General features: G+C 45.5%; 1 protein-coding gene across 1 annotated transcript in view; it reads left to right on the top strand.

Moving 5' to 3' along the window:
- GFRA3 (GDNF family receptor alpha 3) overlaps positions 1–18287 on the top strand; it is a 138858-nt gene that overhangs the window by 74349 nt on the left and 46222 nt on the right. The window contains exons 4-5 of the mRNA XM_086928915.1: positions 4524–4866; positions 14635–14744. Of these exons, the coding sequence (XP_086785041.1) occupies positions 4524–4866; positions 14635–14744 (453 nt within the window). The remainder of the gene's footprint in view (positions 1–4523; positions 4867–14634; positions 14745–18287) is intronic.

Genomic DNA, 18287 nt, shown 5'->3' with positions numbered 1-18287 from the left:
ACAGTGAGAGACGCCATTTCTGTGTGAGAGCTGGAGTATGCTAGTTCTGATTTGGTGAGGCGTGACTGGCACTTCTTAGGAGTACGACTGGGTCTCTTTCATGTTGAGCTAAAATGGTATGTGCATCATTTGGGCTGGCATTGATGGTAACTGTGGTGAAGAGATGACTTGAAATAGGCCATGCCACTGGCCTTAGATATACAGCATATTATGGTGTCAACGTTGTTGTGGAAGTCACTAGACCATCAGAAATATTGTCCCAACTTGACTGAGACCTTAAGAAGGGCACTGAGGTTTTGCAATTTAGGATGTGCCTGCAAACTAAACTAGCCATGTGCAGGAAGGAGCACAGGGAGGAGACATTATGTGCCTTCATCACTGAAATGAGAGCGGCCACTTTGTCTGTTTTAAGTCTAATGCCCTTGTGATACAAAGTGTCCATACAATTTCAGCGAAGACTAATGGACCCTTCATTTTACTTATTTGAGGGTGAGGTTGGCAGCAGTAAGAGCCTGCAAACATTGAAAAGAACCTCATTGTGTGTCTTGCTATGTCCTGCCAAAAACTAAAATATCATCGCTAAAGTTTCGGCTATAAGAGATCCTTGAATCACTTTGCGTTTCTCCTCCAGAAACACCTCAATGGTAGACCACATGACAAAGTTCAGCCACTTGTAACTGAAGAGTCCCATGTGAGTAGCAAAAGTGTTGATATCCCTTGACTACTCCTCCAGCTCAATCAGTCTTGAATATAGGAAAGACGGTACTCAAAACGGTAGCAGCCCTTGACCCCTTTCAATGATGGGATGCAAAATTCCTTGGTATGGTAGAGGTAGTCTTCCAACCGCACGTTGGAAACCTGTAGCGTTAGTCTGGACATGTCCTGGGTGAGTTCCGTGTGCTAAGGTCAGAAAGTCTGCCGGTACTCCGGGCTCCTGAAGCAGTTCTTCTCTTCATGTGGATGATTCACATCCAGAAGGGTACAGGAGGCAGACATGGGACGATGTGCACTAACCGCAATGAGTAATCCTGTAATCCCTAGGTTGGACCGGTACTTGTACTTCAAAATGCATCTCAAGTGCCCTTCCACGCGAAGCATTGCCTCAGTGGCTGCCCAACACTGGGAGTTATGCTGCTGATTGACGTAATGGTCTCGATGTGACTGTGCCGGCCCATCTTGTTATCGCTTCAGCTATATGGTAACGTGCTGTGGCCATGATCAACTGCAAAAAAAGGAAACCTTTTTGAACTATGGAGGGGGAGATCAAGGAACATAGGGGGGGCCTCAAAGAATCACAGCTTACTGAGGAAGAAGGCCTGACCAATGGAGAAAAGGCGCTGTTACGCATGATCAATGTGTTGTGGTCAGACCTGGCGGAAAGAACTGTGGAGATTGCTTCTGCTGTGAAAGACAGTGGAGAGGAAGTTGGAAGGCTTCATGGATAGAGCGGAAAGCATGAGATGTGAACATCTGAAGACAACGCAAAAGCTATGTGGCCTAGAACGTCGCATGCTGCAACTGAAACCACTGCCCAGTTCTCCGGGTCTTTAAAACTAAAGTGATTGACGGAATCCTTACACTAGATGAGCCGATAGAACAGCTGGACACCGTGCAAAGAGCCTCCCATAGTAGAATCCAATTGCATTGCCCACTGAGGCTCTACTCTTTGAAACGACAAAAGCGATAAATCAGCTCTTGGGGTCAAAGAAATAATTGAATCAGCACTGCAAGTGGTGAGGTCTGCATACAGACTTCCTGCCAGGCACAGTTATAGTCACCCTTTACTCACCAGAGTGCAGGGTGCTGGAAGCAGCAACAACAACAGTAGGTGGTGCAGATGGACGTTCACCGGATCCTGTTTTTCCAGGATTTAAAATCTGGACACCCTGGCAAGAAAGAGAGCTCTTCTGATTGTGAGAAGGAGGTGGTGGTGAAGACTGTGTGATCATCAGTGGGGGTTCGCCCAGGGATGGGTGGGAGGGACAGAAGATGGGTGAGCTCATGGTACTCCCATGAGAGGAAGAAGCAAAGGCCGATAACAAGATATTGTTTTTAATTTCTTGTTGAAATTCCTGAAGCTTTGTCTCTCTACTATCTTCCTTTCCCCTTTTGCGTTGGAATCAATGTGAATCCACTGTGGTCACAAAGTGCGGCTAGACTGTAGGAAGTGCCTAAAAGCCTAAAGTCTGTTAGTTTTCTTTCTGATGTGACACACACTGGGGATGTTAGTGAAGAGAAAGGTTGGATTTGTCACACTGATGTGTTTCTTTATTAAATAAGATTTAAGTACAAATATATACAGCGACCATCAACCAGCGGGTCCAGTTACAGATAGATGAGAGCATGAAAGGAGAGAGTTTGGCGACATTTCCTCCGTCCCATGGGCTTCAGGACTATAAACCTGGGAGGAGGTAATGCTGCCATGTAGTTTTGCTGTGCGTTGCTTCCACCTCTGGCTGGGGAACTAGTCAACGGTGATGCGTTGCGCGTATTGCACTCATGACACTACGCCATTCTTAACATCAAATCCAAGTGACTCTTCCCAAGAAAGGTACCGCACTTGAGTCAAAAAGACCCTTGAAAGGTTTTTAAATGCAGGTGCTGGTACATTGATGGGGTTAGTCAAAGATGGTGTAGAGGGCTACGTAAAAGAAAAACGAATAATAGAGAAAGTAAATACTTTGGGCCTATAAAATCTCAAATGACTGTACCAGATTTTTTTATAGTCTAGACTCTAGAGCCTTCACAGTATTTATATAAACAGGAAGTGTCCCGTTGGAATAAATTACTGATATACATTTGCACTCTTCAAAATATTAGGGTCTCCTGTGCTTTTTCATAAGCGCAATATACAGCTTTTCCGGTTTCTGATAAATTCCTTAAAAGGCCAAATAATTGGACAAGGACCCTACAATGCCAAGAAGAAACAGTAGAATGTCTCAATCCACACCACAGCATATCACTTACGAAGGGGGGGGGGGGGCACATTACCTATTAATAGACGATATTATGAAGCAGCACAACTGCTGTCGAGGAATGGCTGGGCATCCACACCTCCAAACGAACCATTGGTAGGACTAGATAGGTTGGCGTTTGGACATAAGGGCTATGTACACACACTTTATGGAGGGAAACTCGAGCCTGGAATCCCAGAAGCTACCCTTAATGTAGTTGGCTTATGGAAAAGAACACATAAAGACAATGGTAGGCACAAAAAGGCACAATGAAAAAAGCATCACTTTGGGCAAGTAGTGGGCTTAGAGAGCGGCTCGTTTCCCGGCAGAGTGGAGGGGCAGGAAGTAAGGGGGGACAACAAACAATGGAGACACAAAAAGAACGTACCTGCCACTTCGCCATATCTCTGATCTTCTGCTTCGTCCTCACCAGCACAGGCTCCCAGAATCCCCTGCGGCCAATCCTGATGCTGCTTTCATGCTGCTGAAAGCAGCATCAGGATTGGCTTGCGCACCGATGATTTGCACTCTCAGTGAGACTGGGAGCTTGTGCCTGCTCTATCTAACCTGGCAACGCAGCTCGGGTTGGAGACAGTTTCAGTGCGCATGACGGTCTGGCCGGCCTGAGACGGAGGATGCGTACTGACAACAGTGCCCTGCCTTTACTCCACCTCCATGACGGCCCAGCCCACAAGCCTGGGCGATTGTACAAAAAAAAGACAATAATAAACACTTTTATTTTGAAAGTTTTGAGGCTGATGGGGGAGCGGCGCTCCTCCGCCATAGCGGAGGAGCCCCTTGCCATATGCACTGCGGGGCTACAAACATGCACTTGAACATGAAGAGATAGGAGAGGAAACCCTACAGGATGAATATCCAACACAGGGAAGATTACTATACTCTAAATCCTAAAAGCAAATAAGAAAGGAATAGCGGTTCACTCGATGGGGGAACTTGGGCCAAAGCTTTAGCGTTCCCAAGAGAGGTGACAATCTTAACAAAATCATGGCAGATTTTCACTTTGTGCAGTTAAAAACCCTCCCTAAGACATACTGTGTAAGATCACATCTACTGACGTTTGGTTGAATGAATAATGACACCTGTTTCAGAGGATGTGGAAGGCACTGTTCCTTCCCAAACATACTATGGTCCTGTCCACAACGATACTAGAAACAGTTTGCAGATGAAACAGAGGGACAATCAGATCTAAATTGGAACCTGGAGCAATTACAACATTACAAGGAGAATAGGAGTATCAGGATGTACACAGCATTGAAACTGTTTGCAGTAATGTGCTATATAGTGACTTAGGAGAGAAACTACCAAAAATTGGGGCAGCCCACAGACTTTGACAGTAGAGGTGTGGACTGGTGCCATGATGCTGAGAGAGCTCTGTATGATGGTAGAAGATTCCCCCCTACATTTCGTGAGATATGATCCCCATGCATGGAGTACTTTTACTTCAGATAAATGATCTATCTTTGCACAAGTAACAGTAAATGAAAGAAGGATCAAACAGTGTATGACGATCAATATAAGGTTAACACTAACGTGTTTGTGCTTTTCCAGATTCTCTTGGCCGTGGGCACAATCAGTGTTTGGATGTGGCACACATGTGCGTGGCGAACCGACGATGCCGGAAGCACCGCAATGACTACGTGTCTGCCTGTAGTGCCACCAGCACAGGAGAGTCCTGTGAGCGGCGCAAGTGCCACCGTCAGCTGCGACACTTCTTCGAAAAAGTTCCAGAGGACTACACCAGGTCCATGCTCTTCTGCGCATGCGAGAATGCGCAGTGCGCCGAGCGCCGGCGCAATACTATTGTGCCGCACTGCGCCCACGAGGAACCCAAGCAGCGCAACTGTCTGCAGCTGATGAACGCCTGCAAACATGATCAGGACCACGTGTGTAGGTACTGTTTCCACTTCTCATTGGCCTACCCATGCTTCAAAGATAGCAGTGTTCACCTTTCGCTTAAGTTTGCAGTGTCACCCATTACCATGATTTTAATGTTCCAGTTGCCTGATATGTACCCTTCCCCATTCCCAAATATGCAAAGCTACACTTGTCTGTAGTCCCTGTTCTCCTAGGGTTGCTCTTCTATATTCTAAAGCTCTTATTCATCTCTCTGTATTCCAACTCTACTGCTACTCTCTATACCCTACTTTCCTAGTGCTGTTTTCCTGTGTTTTATGCCACTATCTCTGTTGTCCTGTATTGCCCCATTCCCAACTTCTGCTCCCCCGCACTCCCATCTTCAAGCTCTGCTTTTAGCACAAACTACCCCTTCGTGCGGTGCCGAAGCACTAACCCCCATGAATAGCCAGCTACATCTAGCAGGGGGTATGGTTGGAGGGGTGTTGACTTTGTTTAGAGCCTATGTGGGCTGGGTTTTCATATTATGTATGATAAACTCAGAGGTGCATTTTTCATGTCATGATACACAGTGCTTGGAAGTGTAATGCATGATGGAATATGAGATACAGATTCACATGTTATAGTGTGTGCTATGCTGGCAGCTCTGGTTTACTCTGCACGTCCCTTTATTATGTTTGTAATGTTTAATGTTCTCAGTCTGGGGTCGTATGTTGGTTGTGGCGGGACCTCAGTTACTGTGAGAGCTTAAGGAAATGTGAGATGTCACAAGTGTAGATAAAGAGAAAAGTGAGTCAGACATCTTTCTGGAATGCCTGTATATGCTTGCCTTTATGGCCATAAAGTAGCATGATATGCCAGGATGCACTGCGATATATACATTTTTTATATGATTGATATAATAAGATGATTGTGGCTATTTGGGACCTCCAGAGTGGGCGATGTTAGGGTCCTCAAGTGACCGGTAGATAAGCAGTTCTCTTCAGTCATTATATGTTCGATTGAGTTATTATTGGTATCAGTGTCCTTCATTTGCCAGTGGAAATCAAAATGTTCTTTCATATATTAAATACCTGTCCCTTTAATGATCAGTATCCTTTCCAGTTGCTGCTTTAAACCAAAAATGCAGATAATTACCTGCCGAAACAGCAATCTCCATTTTCATTTTTAACAGGAAAACACCCACGCTCTAGCCATTTAAAGATGGCCCTGTGTATGCCTACTGTAGTAGGGGCCATCAGAGTAAGGGGCAGAGTCATGGGAGAGACTGTGCCATGAAAATTGCTTAGGCTTGAAATTGCAGCCTGTGTGTCTTCCGAAGTACAGGGCAGGCCTTCTGAGTGTCCTCCGCAGGTTCAGAAGTGAACTGAAGAGTGATTCTGAGGGTCCTACTTTTATACCAGGTGCCAGCTTCGAAGTGGAAGAAAATTCTGGAGTTTTCCCCCCACTGATGGGTCTTGAATTTCCTTTTCTCCCTTCCTAGGCTCCAAGGAGTCTGGGCTGACAAAGGCTAGTGTGAACTTCATTGTGTGTGTGATGAGGCAGCTCCTCTGAAATGAAAGTGGGGCAGGGAACAACTCTGCCCCACTCATCCTGGCAGGATGTCCCAGCCTGCCAACAGCTAGTCCCTTTTGTCTCACTGTTTAACTGTGTGGGAGATATAAACAAAGGCCAACTGCCATGCTAATCACATGCATGTGACCCAGGACCCAGGATCCAGGCTGCAGGCCCCATATAGGACGTGGAAATGGCAACTTAAAAAAAGTGGTATTTTTCAGAATCATTACTTAACATCCAACTTTTCAATTAAAGATAATTTTAAATTACAATTCCTTAGAGACCAAACATGACATTTCTACCTGTTCCCAAGCAAACGTTATCACTTATTAAATGTAAAAACATAACCCAGTGTTAGCCAATGGGGGAGGTAGGCCTCACAATAGTGAAAAATATGTTTAGGAGTTTTTCACTACCAGGACATGTAAAACGTGAAAGTACTTATCAAACTTTTTAAATACACTGCTCCCTGCCCTACAGGCTATTTGGGCATACATTTAGGGGAACCTTAGGTGTGACTTATATGTATTAAAAAGGGAGATTTAGACCTTGGAGGAAACGTTTTTTTTACCAAGTCAAATTGGCATTTTAAACCACACACAGGCTGCAATGTCAAGCCTGAGACATTTCTTAAAGGGCTACTTAAGTGGATGGAACAATAAGTGCTTCAGGCCCACTAATAGCATATAATTTACAGCCCTGGGTACAAGTTGTACCACTGTACTAGGGACTTATAAGTAAATGAAATGTGCCAATCACATAGGTGTAGGCTAATTGTACTATGTTTTAAGAAGTGAGCACAAGCACTCTAGCACTGTGTAGCAGTCCTCAAGCCAAAAAATGGAATTTCAGCAAAAACAGGAGGGGAGAAGATACAAATGCCACCCTAAGGCTGACAGGTCGAACACTGATCATAAGGGAACAAGAAGCACAGTGATATAAGATATCATCTTATGATACAGATATTATGATCTAGAAATGGTGGACCGTTTGAATGACCACTGTGTTAATGTTATGTAAATGTTAATGTTAAATTAATGTTATAATGCGCACAGCTACCCACAAAGGGTTTCCCAGTGCAGCCTGAAGGAACCATGAAAAAGGAGAAAACAAAAGGATTATTGATTGAACAACCATGTTTTTAATAACTTACGAAACGTACCATAAACTGTTTCTTTACGAATCATTAGGGGGAGGGAATTCCACAGAGATGGACCAAGATAAGAAAAGGAACAGCCACCCATTCTTGTGAGTTTGAACTTTGGGGTCACACATTTTTCCTGGGTCGACGATCCTAACACTCGGGCAGGCTGATAGGGACAGACTAGCTTTTGTAGGTATAGAGGAGCAGTGGCTGACTTAATCTTGCACATATAGTTCAAAGCTTTAAATTGTATCCAGTTATCCACTCTAAGCCAATGCAGATCTCTCAAGGCATTGGAGATGGAGGACATTCTAGGGATTCTACAAAGCAGTCTAGCTGCGGCATTCTGTACCACCTGGAGCTTACGCAATACATCTTTATTTGCTCCCAAAAAAAGGATGTTACGAGTGCCTGGACAACACCCTTTGAGTGTCATTTGGGAGCATCCAGATGATTTTCTTCAACCATTTTAAAATGGTGAAGCAGGTGGCAGCCGTTTTTACCGCATGTTGCTTCATGGATAATTTGTTATCAATAGTAACTCCCAAATTTCGAACTTGAGGGGTAGTGCTGTCCTGGTAATACCAAGAGACTGCAGGGATTTTATTAATACGTTATGCGAAACCATATCAAATGCGGAGCTCAAATCTAATAACATGAGGGCCACTGTGTTACCTGCATCTAAGCGTTGACGTAGCAGTTCGGTAACCCCGAGCCGAGTAGACTCAGTTGAAAAACCCGCTCTGAATCCAGACTGGGAAGGATGTAAACACTTAGAAGCTTTATTGAACTTTGTTAGTTGTGAATTTATATGTTTTTCAAAAATTTTGGAAAATATCGGAAGGCACGAAGTAGGCCTAAAGTTAGATGGATGTGAGGGATCAGCATTAGCCTTTTTCAACAGCGGGAGGACCATAGCATGTTTCCAATCAGCCGCCACCAAGGCTTCTTGGAGTGAGGCGTTAAGTAGTTCCATAACAATTTCCAAAGAAGGCTGTGCAAATTGCAGAAATACCAAAGCAGGGAGAAGGTCACAGGGGGATCCAGTTTTAATGCTGCCCAAAATCTTTTGGAAAGAATTAATGTTGAGGGGCATCCACTCTTCCAGTTTTATGAAAGATTCTGTCAAAACATTAAGTTCAGAAGAGAGAATTGACTGAGTAGGTGCCATTGAACTGGCTTAATCCAGTGACATATATATTTGCCCCACTTTATTTATAAAGAAGTTAGCAAGAGTGTTGCATTGTAATTCATCCAAAACTGGAGAGAGCGGCTGCGTATCCGAGCCCGCTAATCTCTTGACCATAGAAAACATAGTGCGTGAGCAATTTCGCACCTTTAAAATAGTGGAGGAAACATGCTCCGCTCAAGCTAGTTTACATAAAACTTGATATTTTTTTAGAGCAGTTTTATAAATAGTTTTAGAATCAGAGTAGTTTTTCCTCCAGCACCTTTCCAGAGTTTTGCATTTACTTTTTTCAAATTTTAATTGTTCTGTGAACCAAGTCGCAGGAGGACGATGGTTATTCAATTTTTTAGTGGAGAGTGGAAGACAGTCATTAATTGCATTTGAGATCCAATTATAAATGGTGTCCAAAGATGTCAACGTTAATGAGTCAATATTAGGGACATTATCTGACAGGATTCGATTTAAAGCTTCCATATCCAGTTTTTCCCAATTTCTAGATTGTGATAGAGTTTCAGGTCTCGGTGTGGCCAAGTTCGATGGAACAGTACATTGAAACTTGACTTCAAAATGATCTGACCAACATAACGGACGTGCAGGAGGACATTGAATCTGGGATAAGTTAGAGATATCGGATCTAATAAATGGCCAGCAAGTATGAGTCGGGCCGCTATTACAAAGAGAAAGGTGCATTGCAGAGAAGTCCGCAATCAACGCAGAAATCGCGGTGCATTCATTATGCTCAAGATGGAGATTTAGATCACCCAAAATGGTGACTTTAGCCCTATTAAGAAGGTGTGAGACAATCAAAAAAGTGATGCCGCCCAAAGACCCGACGGACCGGTAAATCAGCACACCAGAAAGAATAAACTGAGCAGTCAGGGTAAGTTTAAAAAGAGCTCCCTCGCAGTCATCCAGAGCAAAGTCCTCTAGCTTACAAAAGTAGCATTTTCTAAAAATTACTGCAATGCCTCCTCCAACTCCAAGGTTTCTTTCTTTCCTGACTATGGCCTAATTGGCCGGTAAAGCTGTGGCCACGTCAGGTCCTGAACTTGCGTGCAGCCAAGTTTCTGTTAGAATAACAGCTTCCGGTTGTTCGCTGCTTAAAAAGTAAAAAATATCCTCCTTGTGTTTAGGAGGGGAGTGACAGTTAATGTTCCAGACGTTAAAAACTTTATTTAAGGGGTAACCACAATTACGGTGAGAGGGAAAACTATCTGTAATAGGACTATTTGGTTAATTTAACAGATTAATGCTAAGAGTATACCTACAGCAAGCACAGATACTAATGTTCTCTATAGGACAAAGTAGGCAACAATCAGAATGATGCTTAACACGTAACTTTAACAATTGGTCTGAAGAATATTGAATCAATTGTACGGAGAGATTTAACAATTGGGCATAGTTCATGGCCCCTGGTCCTAGGCGGATTCGGGTGGGAGCAGATGGGCTTGCCTTTGGCGCGCCATCGGCGCGTCCGCTGCGCGTCCGAACCATGGCCTTTAAAGAAAGGCAAAGGGCGGACGGCGTGCAATGAGTGGAGGTCTGACCTGACTCAGCGAGTGGGGAGCCCAAAATGGCCGTCAAGGACAAAAAACGAGTCCCGATCAAAAGTTAAGCGAGAAGGAGTATAACACATTCCACGAGTAAAATTATAATGCAAAATAGCAGCAAAGAGTATTTCCTAAAAATAGCAGCAAGAATTATGTGGGATGTTCGCAGAAGCAAAAGCTCTATTCCCAGGAGTAGCTATCCCACCCTGTGTATATATACCTGAGATGTTCTCAGACAGGAGCGACTATCCACATCCTGCGATAGTTTGGGTGGGGAGTACGCAGGAGCGAAAATCTATACTACCAGGTGTAACTATCCCCGATCTCTGACTGAGGCCCTCTTCCAACCCCCATTTTCCTTTATATTCCACTTACTGATGGCTCTCCTTTATTCACTTTTCTTCAGCTCTGCTCTTGTAATCCACACGTCCAACTGTTTTCCTGTATTGCCTGTTCCCTATCCCTGCTTTCCTGAAATCCTGTAACTTTGCTTTTTTTATTCCATGTTCCTTAACATTGCTCTCCTATACAGAGACTCTTTAAGGCATTGGCAAAGTGGGCAATTGCCCAAGGCCCACACTTTTCAAGGGATCTCCTGATAAAGTGATCTTTCTCCCACTCTCTCTATCAGATGCTCTTTCTGCCTAGCTCGTCTACTGAGTTGCACTACCAAGTATCATTTTTTAGGAAGGTTGGGGTCCCAGGAAAGACTTTCAGCTGTTTTGTGTGACAGGTAAAGTATATAATTCAATACTCCTGGCATCAGTTAAGCTTGAATTAGCAGAAAACAGATAATAACATTTTAATGTAATCCCAACAGGGGGTTCCAAAATATTTCTTGCCCAGTGCCCTGAAAATTCCTATGATGACACTGCTCGTGTATTCCACATTCCCCAACTTGGCTTTCCTTTATTCCCTATTCCTAAGCCACACTTAGGAATTTTTCACCTTTAACTCTGCTGTATGTAATTCCCTTTTATCAATAAATATTCCTGCTTTCCAGTCTCTTTCCTCCTCTATTCTACATCCCACTAGCTCTGCTTTGTGTTATCCCCTCTTCTCAAGCGCTTCTTTCCTGTATTTCACATTTCTGTAACTCTGCTTTTCTTTAATCTCTGTTGCCAAGCTCTAATGTCCTGTATTCGGAATCCCCTAGCTCTTCGCTCCTGTATTACCCGCCCTCTGGTCTTCTATCCTTGATTCCCTCTTCATAGTCTGTGCTCACTTATTCCTCTCCACTGGCTTTTCCCCTTTACTTACTATGCGGCTCCGTGGTGTGTCCCACGGAGTCGCGGGATGGCGTTATCAGAGGCGAGGAGCTGTTGACCACGACAATACAGTAGCATCATCCTTCCCACCTGTTTAAAAGGCTCATGGAGCATGGTCTCCTGCTTACTCTAGCTTACATTACAGAAATACTGATTGGGCTTACATTTTAGCATTACTATTGGTTATTGAATAGAATGCATGACATTTTGCATCCTTTTTCACTTTTTTGTATATAGCACTTTATTCCAGCACAAATTGATAACAACTTAGTGAGTACAGAAGGGATCGTTTCTAGTCCTGATGAAGAAGCATTCATGCTTCGAAACATGTTGATTTGATCAGGAGTATCCGCACATACCACGCAGGACAACTCCGCACCACCTTTTTCACAGCACCAGCCTCCCTGACCTATTAAAGTTTTTTAAGTCTATGGGGTCAGGTTCTTTTTAATTCACTTCCCGCATCCACTCCTTCCTCTCATTGCCCCTGCATCACACAAAGTACTGCAAAATCAGTGCTCCCGTGCAGTCACTGGTCGTAGCCTGCCCCGTCCCGCAGCGGGGCGGGAAGACCCCTATGATGAAGCAAGATACCAAGGTCCCTTTTGGTGTGTGAGGGGTATTTAAGCAAACACTGTGTGCATCCTACCATGGTAGGAAACACATTCCTTTGAACCCCCTTGAAGGTGGATCCATTTGGTTTTGTATGAATTCCTGAGGAGGACGTATCCACCTCCATTGCCCACGAAGGGCACTCCCTCTCCACTCCCTAATCTTGTTTTTGTAGTTTCCCCGTTTACTGCCTGTTTCCTACCTCTGCTCCCCTGTAGAGGACCTCCCTAACTTTGACTTCCCATATTCCATGTTTCCTCTTTGCTGTCCTGCATTCACACATACATCAGCGCTCCTTTTCTTTATTTCCTCCTCCCAAGCTCTACTCACATTGTCCACATCCCCTAGCTCTCTTTTACTTTATTTCCTGTTTTCTAGCTCTCTCTCATCTGTACCACATCACCTAACTTTTCTTTTCTTTATTCCATGTTTCTTTGCCTTCGTGCGTTCCGTATCCCCTCGCTTTGCTGTCCTCTAGTCCACCCCAGTGCTTTTCTTTATTCACTGTCCCTCGCTTTGCTCTCCTGTATCTCATCCTTGCTGTGTTCCCCTATTATGTTACTACAATTTATACAGTACACGAATACCTTTGGGTGTCTTGCCGCTAGCTGAACCAGAGTTTAGAACCAGTATGCTCTAGTTATTGAACAAAGATCCTAGGGCCAGAGGTAGGTAAGTTAATTTTACCGATTCATAAATACCGAATGTTACCGATTCGGTATTTATGAATCGGTAAAATAGAAGGGGGGAGATGTAGGGAAAATCGGTAATTGAATTACCGATTCTGTAGGAATCGGTATTTACCGAATCGGTAAATACCGATTCGGTAATGCCCATTGATTCCTATGGGCATTGAAGCCCATAGGAATTAATGGGCATTACCGAATCGGTATTTACCGATTCGATAAATACCGATTTTTGCAAGGGTGCAGGGGGTGTCACTTTGACACCCTCTAGCACCCCGATTTAAGGCATGTGTGACATGTGGCACACAGACATGCCCTAAGGGCATGTCCGTCTGTCACATGCCATAGGTGTGCATGCACACCTGGAATCGGTATTTTACCACCCAATTGGATTGGGTGGTAAAATACCGATTCCGTAAGGCCTGTGGGACTCAAAGAGTCCCACCTACATTTCAAAATTACCGAATCTGTAAAAATACCGATTCGGTATTTTACCGATTCGGTAAATTTACTGAATCGGTAAAATAGGTCACCTACATCTAGAATAGCCATTTACCAGTCGGTAACGGTCGAATCGGACGTTACCGGTCGGTAAATGTCTACCTACATCTGGCCCCTAGTTATTAAAAAGCCATGTTTTAAGTTCTTTCCTGAACCGAAGCAAGGAAGGGATGGCCCGGATATGAGGTGGGAGACTGTTCCAGAGTTTTGTAGAACCAGTAAAACCCTTTATGACCCATTCATCTCCCTCTTTTCTCATTCTCTGACCATGCAGCTCTGCTTCCTCGATGCCTTTTATAATTTGTCTACAAAGAGAGGATGTAGCCTTATGGCTAGAGTGGTCGACCTCGAAGCTTGGGAACCGGGTTCGAGTCTCGGCCACAACGCTCAACATCCTGTGATTCCGGGCAAACCACTTAGTCTCCCTGTGCCTAACAAAAAATGAATGTGTCCTTCTGTAACGAAACTGGTGCTATGTAAAGCGCTCTGTTACCCAATGTCTCGGGTCTAGTTTACAATATATAAAACACAAAATTCTTTTTTTGTGAAGCAGTCTTCACACTGTGGGTGACCCCCCCCATCTGCCCAAGAGTGGGTGATGTTTAGGGGGCGCCCCTCTGTGACAAAAAGGGCATCTCAAGCTACCAGTCACTTCACAAGGGTCTCTAAAGCAACACAATGTTATTAATGCCCTTGGTAACATGTGCTGTTAACAGGGACCCCATCACATCTGTGCAATGCATGAATTGGTGAAGTTGATGTGAGAAAATAGAAGGTAATAATAAATATTTTTTTATTGTGAACATTTTGCGACAATACACTAACAGACTCTCTCGCCATAAACGAATACTAGGAAAAAAATTCTCCAAACAGAGCATAGTTTGTGGCTTTTTAAGATGCAATCCTATACTGCAAGGTGTTTGTTCCGATATAATGGTTTCAGTGCAAGGTTTTGTTTCGATACATTGAAAAGCACAGTTGAACATCAGCTTTAGTCTACATTTCTCGGGGTGGGAAAATTCTCACGCTCCATTACAATGCTTTTCATTTTTCTCACAATAATTAACATTTTAATTGCAAAAGACATATTTGGGATACCCCTAAAGTAGTCGTGGCGGGCTGACATGAAACCGTGTATAGAGCACAGTGGTAATAAATGCCTGGCATCAACGTGCAAGTGAATTTGTTTTCTTAACTAAGGGGCTTGGCGCAGCAATGTCTGCTCCCCAATATTCCACCTATTGCTGCTCTGCTGTAGTGCTCTTTGGCTCTGGTCACCTTTGGTTGTTTGCTTGCAGGTCCCGTCTGGCCGATTTCCAGAGTCAGTGTCAGTTCCTGGGCCGAGATCACGGCGCATGCGCTCACGTGTACCGCGACGCTTGCCTGAAGTCCTACATGGGGTTGATAGGTGAGTCCCCTGACCTCGTGTCGCACACTCTCTGTGTTAGTAAATTATACTGTTGTTTCTTTACTTTCCATTTTTAGCACTCTCTTTTCTAGACTGTTTTTATGTATGCTCCTCTTCAGGCCTTGGGAGGGCTTCAGTATGTCTACTCCGAGGGCCTCCTGTGTTTAGGACATGCCAGCTGATGTAAAAACACAGTTAAGAGGGGAGATAAGGAGACGTACCACGCAGTCCTTGTCAAAACCTAATTTCACCTTCGTTTGTAGTTTTTAGGTCTCGCCTAGGCAGCGCTTGCACTGTGTTTTCGAGACATGCTGTATCTAGGATATGGGCTTGAAAAAACACCAATCTTTTTCATTGATTCCCCTTTGCTGTCCATTAGAAATGCTGTCTTTTCATTGGTGAATGCACTGAGTAGTAGCTCTTGCCAGCACCTGTGCTTTTGACTTTAAAAACGCAAACTGTTGGTATATTGCATTTGTGCAATTTGTTCTTGTTTTTATGGCAGTAAATATATGCGTTCAAGTCTTTCCTATGCTTACAGCACTCAGTTACAAATTTGGTCTATATAGTTGGCTAATTGGTTGCTTTATTTTTAGTGCAGTGCTGCTTGGGGCTGGAACCTGCTTGGCATACTCCATGTTGCTGCAAAAAAAAATAATCTGTTTACTCATGCCGATAAAGTAGTATTGCTGCCCATTGTTCTTAATAGTACTGAAACCACACTGGGCCTGTCGCCCTTATATATGGTATTTCACTGCAGGGGACACGGATGCCTGTGCTCAGATGCAGTGTTTCATGTGTAGGAAGGGATACTAGCCCAACCGCCCCTTATTGATACAGTGAATTCCTGTATGGGACACTCACGGATCCCTCTACACAGACACAGTGGACTGTTACTGCACGAGACACAAGGAGGTCCCTAGGCCTGCACTGAGACAACAAGCACAAGTGACAACCGCATGGCAATGTTACCAAACACAAATTTACTCCTCGGGACAACTATTTTACCATATGGTGTCCTCACACTGGAATTGCTCCAGGCACATTTTTATACAAAGACATCTCCAACGCAGTGCACACAGGTCTTTCCCAGAGTTTTATCACACTGAGGATTACAATAAGGTTCATTTTGCCACACAAGCTTCCCCCCCACACGGTTCTTAAATGACTGACTTTTACTGTGAACTTTTACCACACAGACCTACATCGCATTGAACATTTACCACACAACGCACCTTTACCACACAAAGATTTTACCAGCTAGACTGTTAATATAAGAACACAGTGATGCCATGATAATTCTTGACTTTGTTTGAATATTTGCAAATATGAAGTAAAATACGTTCTTCTCTATGAATGAGATACATTGGTTTATTCTCTGTGGTGTTCAAGTTGTTTTTTCTTACTTAATCACTGTGTTTTCATTTAATATCGAATACCACAAAGAAATTGGTCTAACACCCGAAAGAACGATTGTTACTTGTATCATACATGCCCAGGTTCTGAGGGGTACTGGGTTACCCCATAGCTTTAGATAATGTTAATATAGGAACAGCTACCAAATTACACCAGGTCATTTAAGCCGCCTTCAGCTAGTTCAGGTTTTTCACAAAGAACACTGAGCTTTGAAGCCTAAACCTATAACAAACAATAAGAGTGACAACACAAGTCACATATAAAAAATATAAGTGGTAAAAACGCCAAGATGGTGAAACAAGCATTTGCAATGCAATAGGTCTCGCATTACCTCCTCGTTAGTCTTCCTCGCCACATGACTTACATAGTGAGCATAAGCTCCACGACAGAACCCTCCAAAGCAAAAAAAGCCTCCCACCCCCTCCCAACATGGCCGACCAGTCCCACCTGACCTCTATAAGAGGCGGGCCGGCCCAACCAACAGCCTGTTTTTTTTTGTTCTGCGCGATTCTCTCCAGAGGCGCTGTTCAGGTAAGATGGGCCGGCGTGAGCTGGCCCTTGGGTTTTAGGGTTGAGGATCCTGCTCTAGCGGTCCCTGGTGCCTTATGCCTAAAAATCCCCCCCCCCCTCTTCCTTCCCCCGGTCCTGTGGGGCCGGTTAGGTGCTGCTATAGCGTGCCAAGGGTTTACAGGGCGGGGGGGCGGCCGGGGGTGTGGGGTGTTTGTAAATGCCTGTGTCTCCCCCGGTCGTTACTGAAGGGTCCTGGCCCGTTTGGGGGCTTCGGGTCCAGCGCTGATGGTTCCCCTGTGTGTGTGCTGGGGCTCCGGTTGCATTCAATGCGCTGGACGCATGGGTGAATTCCCGGTTTTGTGTGCTGTGCGGGCGTCTCCTGTGTAATGGTGATTGCCGTGCATATTTGGTCCCGAATGGTTTGCATGTAGGGTTATGTGTGTTGTGCCTCGCCCGTTTACGGGTAGGGGTTCTTTCACATGCCTTTGCCCATGGGAGGCTTCAGTGAGCACTACGTGCTGGGTGACAGGCGTGCTGGCTTGTGTTCCTTATTCCCGGCAGCCTAAGCTTACTAAGTACTTCTTTGTGTAGGTTCTTGCACTGAGCCTGGCCGGGGTGGTGCGCCTCGGCGTGCTGGGGTGCCTTTGCACAATAATACAGCGCGTGCCGGTCTGAAGGCTGCGGGGGCGGGCACGGTCCTACCTTGGTTTTCTGCGGGTCCTCGGCGGCTCCGATGACCGGGTCCGGCCTCTCCTAGCCTGGATATCGGTAGCGCGGCGCTGGTCACTGCCGCATACGTTCGGCGATTTTTTTTTGGCTTCCCTGGGGCCCGCGGCTGCTTGCCGTGCTGGGGTTGGCTCCGGGCGCTTCCCGCCTCTTGTGGGCGGGGTTTTGTTTCCGCCTGGGCCTGTGTTTGGTCCAATGGTAGGGGCTACAGCCCCTGAGGCCGAGGTCTCGCCCGGGCCCTGGGTTCGAAAGCTGGCGGGCTAGCCTTCTGGAAAATGCCGAGATGCTGAGCGGAGACTCCTGGAGAGGCCGGGGTTTTAACCCGGGGCCTCTGCCACTGAGCTGCATCCCCTCGACTGAAAACTGTCCGGACCGACGGGAGGTCGCTACTGGCCGCGGGTTGCATATCCTTGGCGGCACGGAGCTGTGCTGGACGCCCTTGGGGTCCAGGGGGTCGCCTCCCGGTAGGTGATTGTTTTTTCTCTTCTTCCGACCACCTCTGCTCTTGGTTGTCGTCCTCAGGCGGCTCTGCTTCTGCACGGCTGGGTTTCCCTGCTGGCGCGGCCGTTTGGTGTCACTACTGCCACTGTTTGGGCGGGCGAACGTGGGTTCTGCTCCCACTTATGCCGTTCCGTTCCAGCGTCCTGGGGGCCCGTGTTTCCCCCGGTGGGGAGTTGTACTGGGTGGTCGGTACTTGGCACGCCCTGGGCAGTCAGGTTGGCCGAGTGTTCAAGCTTCTGTGGTCCTGTGCCTTCTGGTCACCTCTTGGTGGCGGGGGTCCTGGTTCCTCATCTGTCGCCGTCAGCGGGCCTGCTCCATTCACGCTTCGGCGATATATATGCGAGAAGTGGTAGTGGTGTAGTGTGGCTCAGTGATTGGCGGCTGACCCTG

Source organism: Lissotriton vulgaris, chromosome 7, assembly GCF_964263255.1.
Source record: "Lissotriton vulgaris chromosome 7, aLisVul1.2, whole genome shotgun sequence".
NCBI classification, from domain to species: domain Eukaryota; kingdom Metazoa; phylum Chordata; class Amphibia; order Caudata; family Salamandridae; genus Lissotriton; species Lissotriton vulgaris.
The sequence above is the reverse complement of the archived record's forward strand: the minus strand, read 5'-3'. Positions and strand labels throughout refer to the sequence as shown.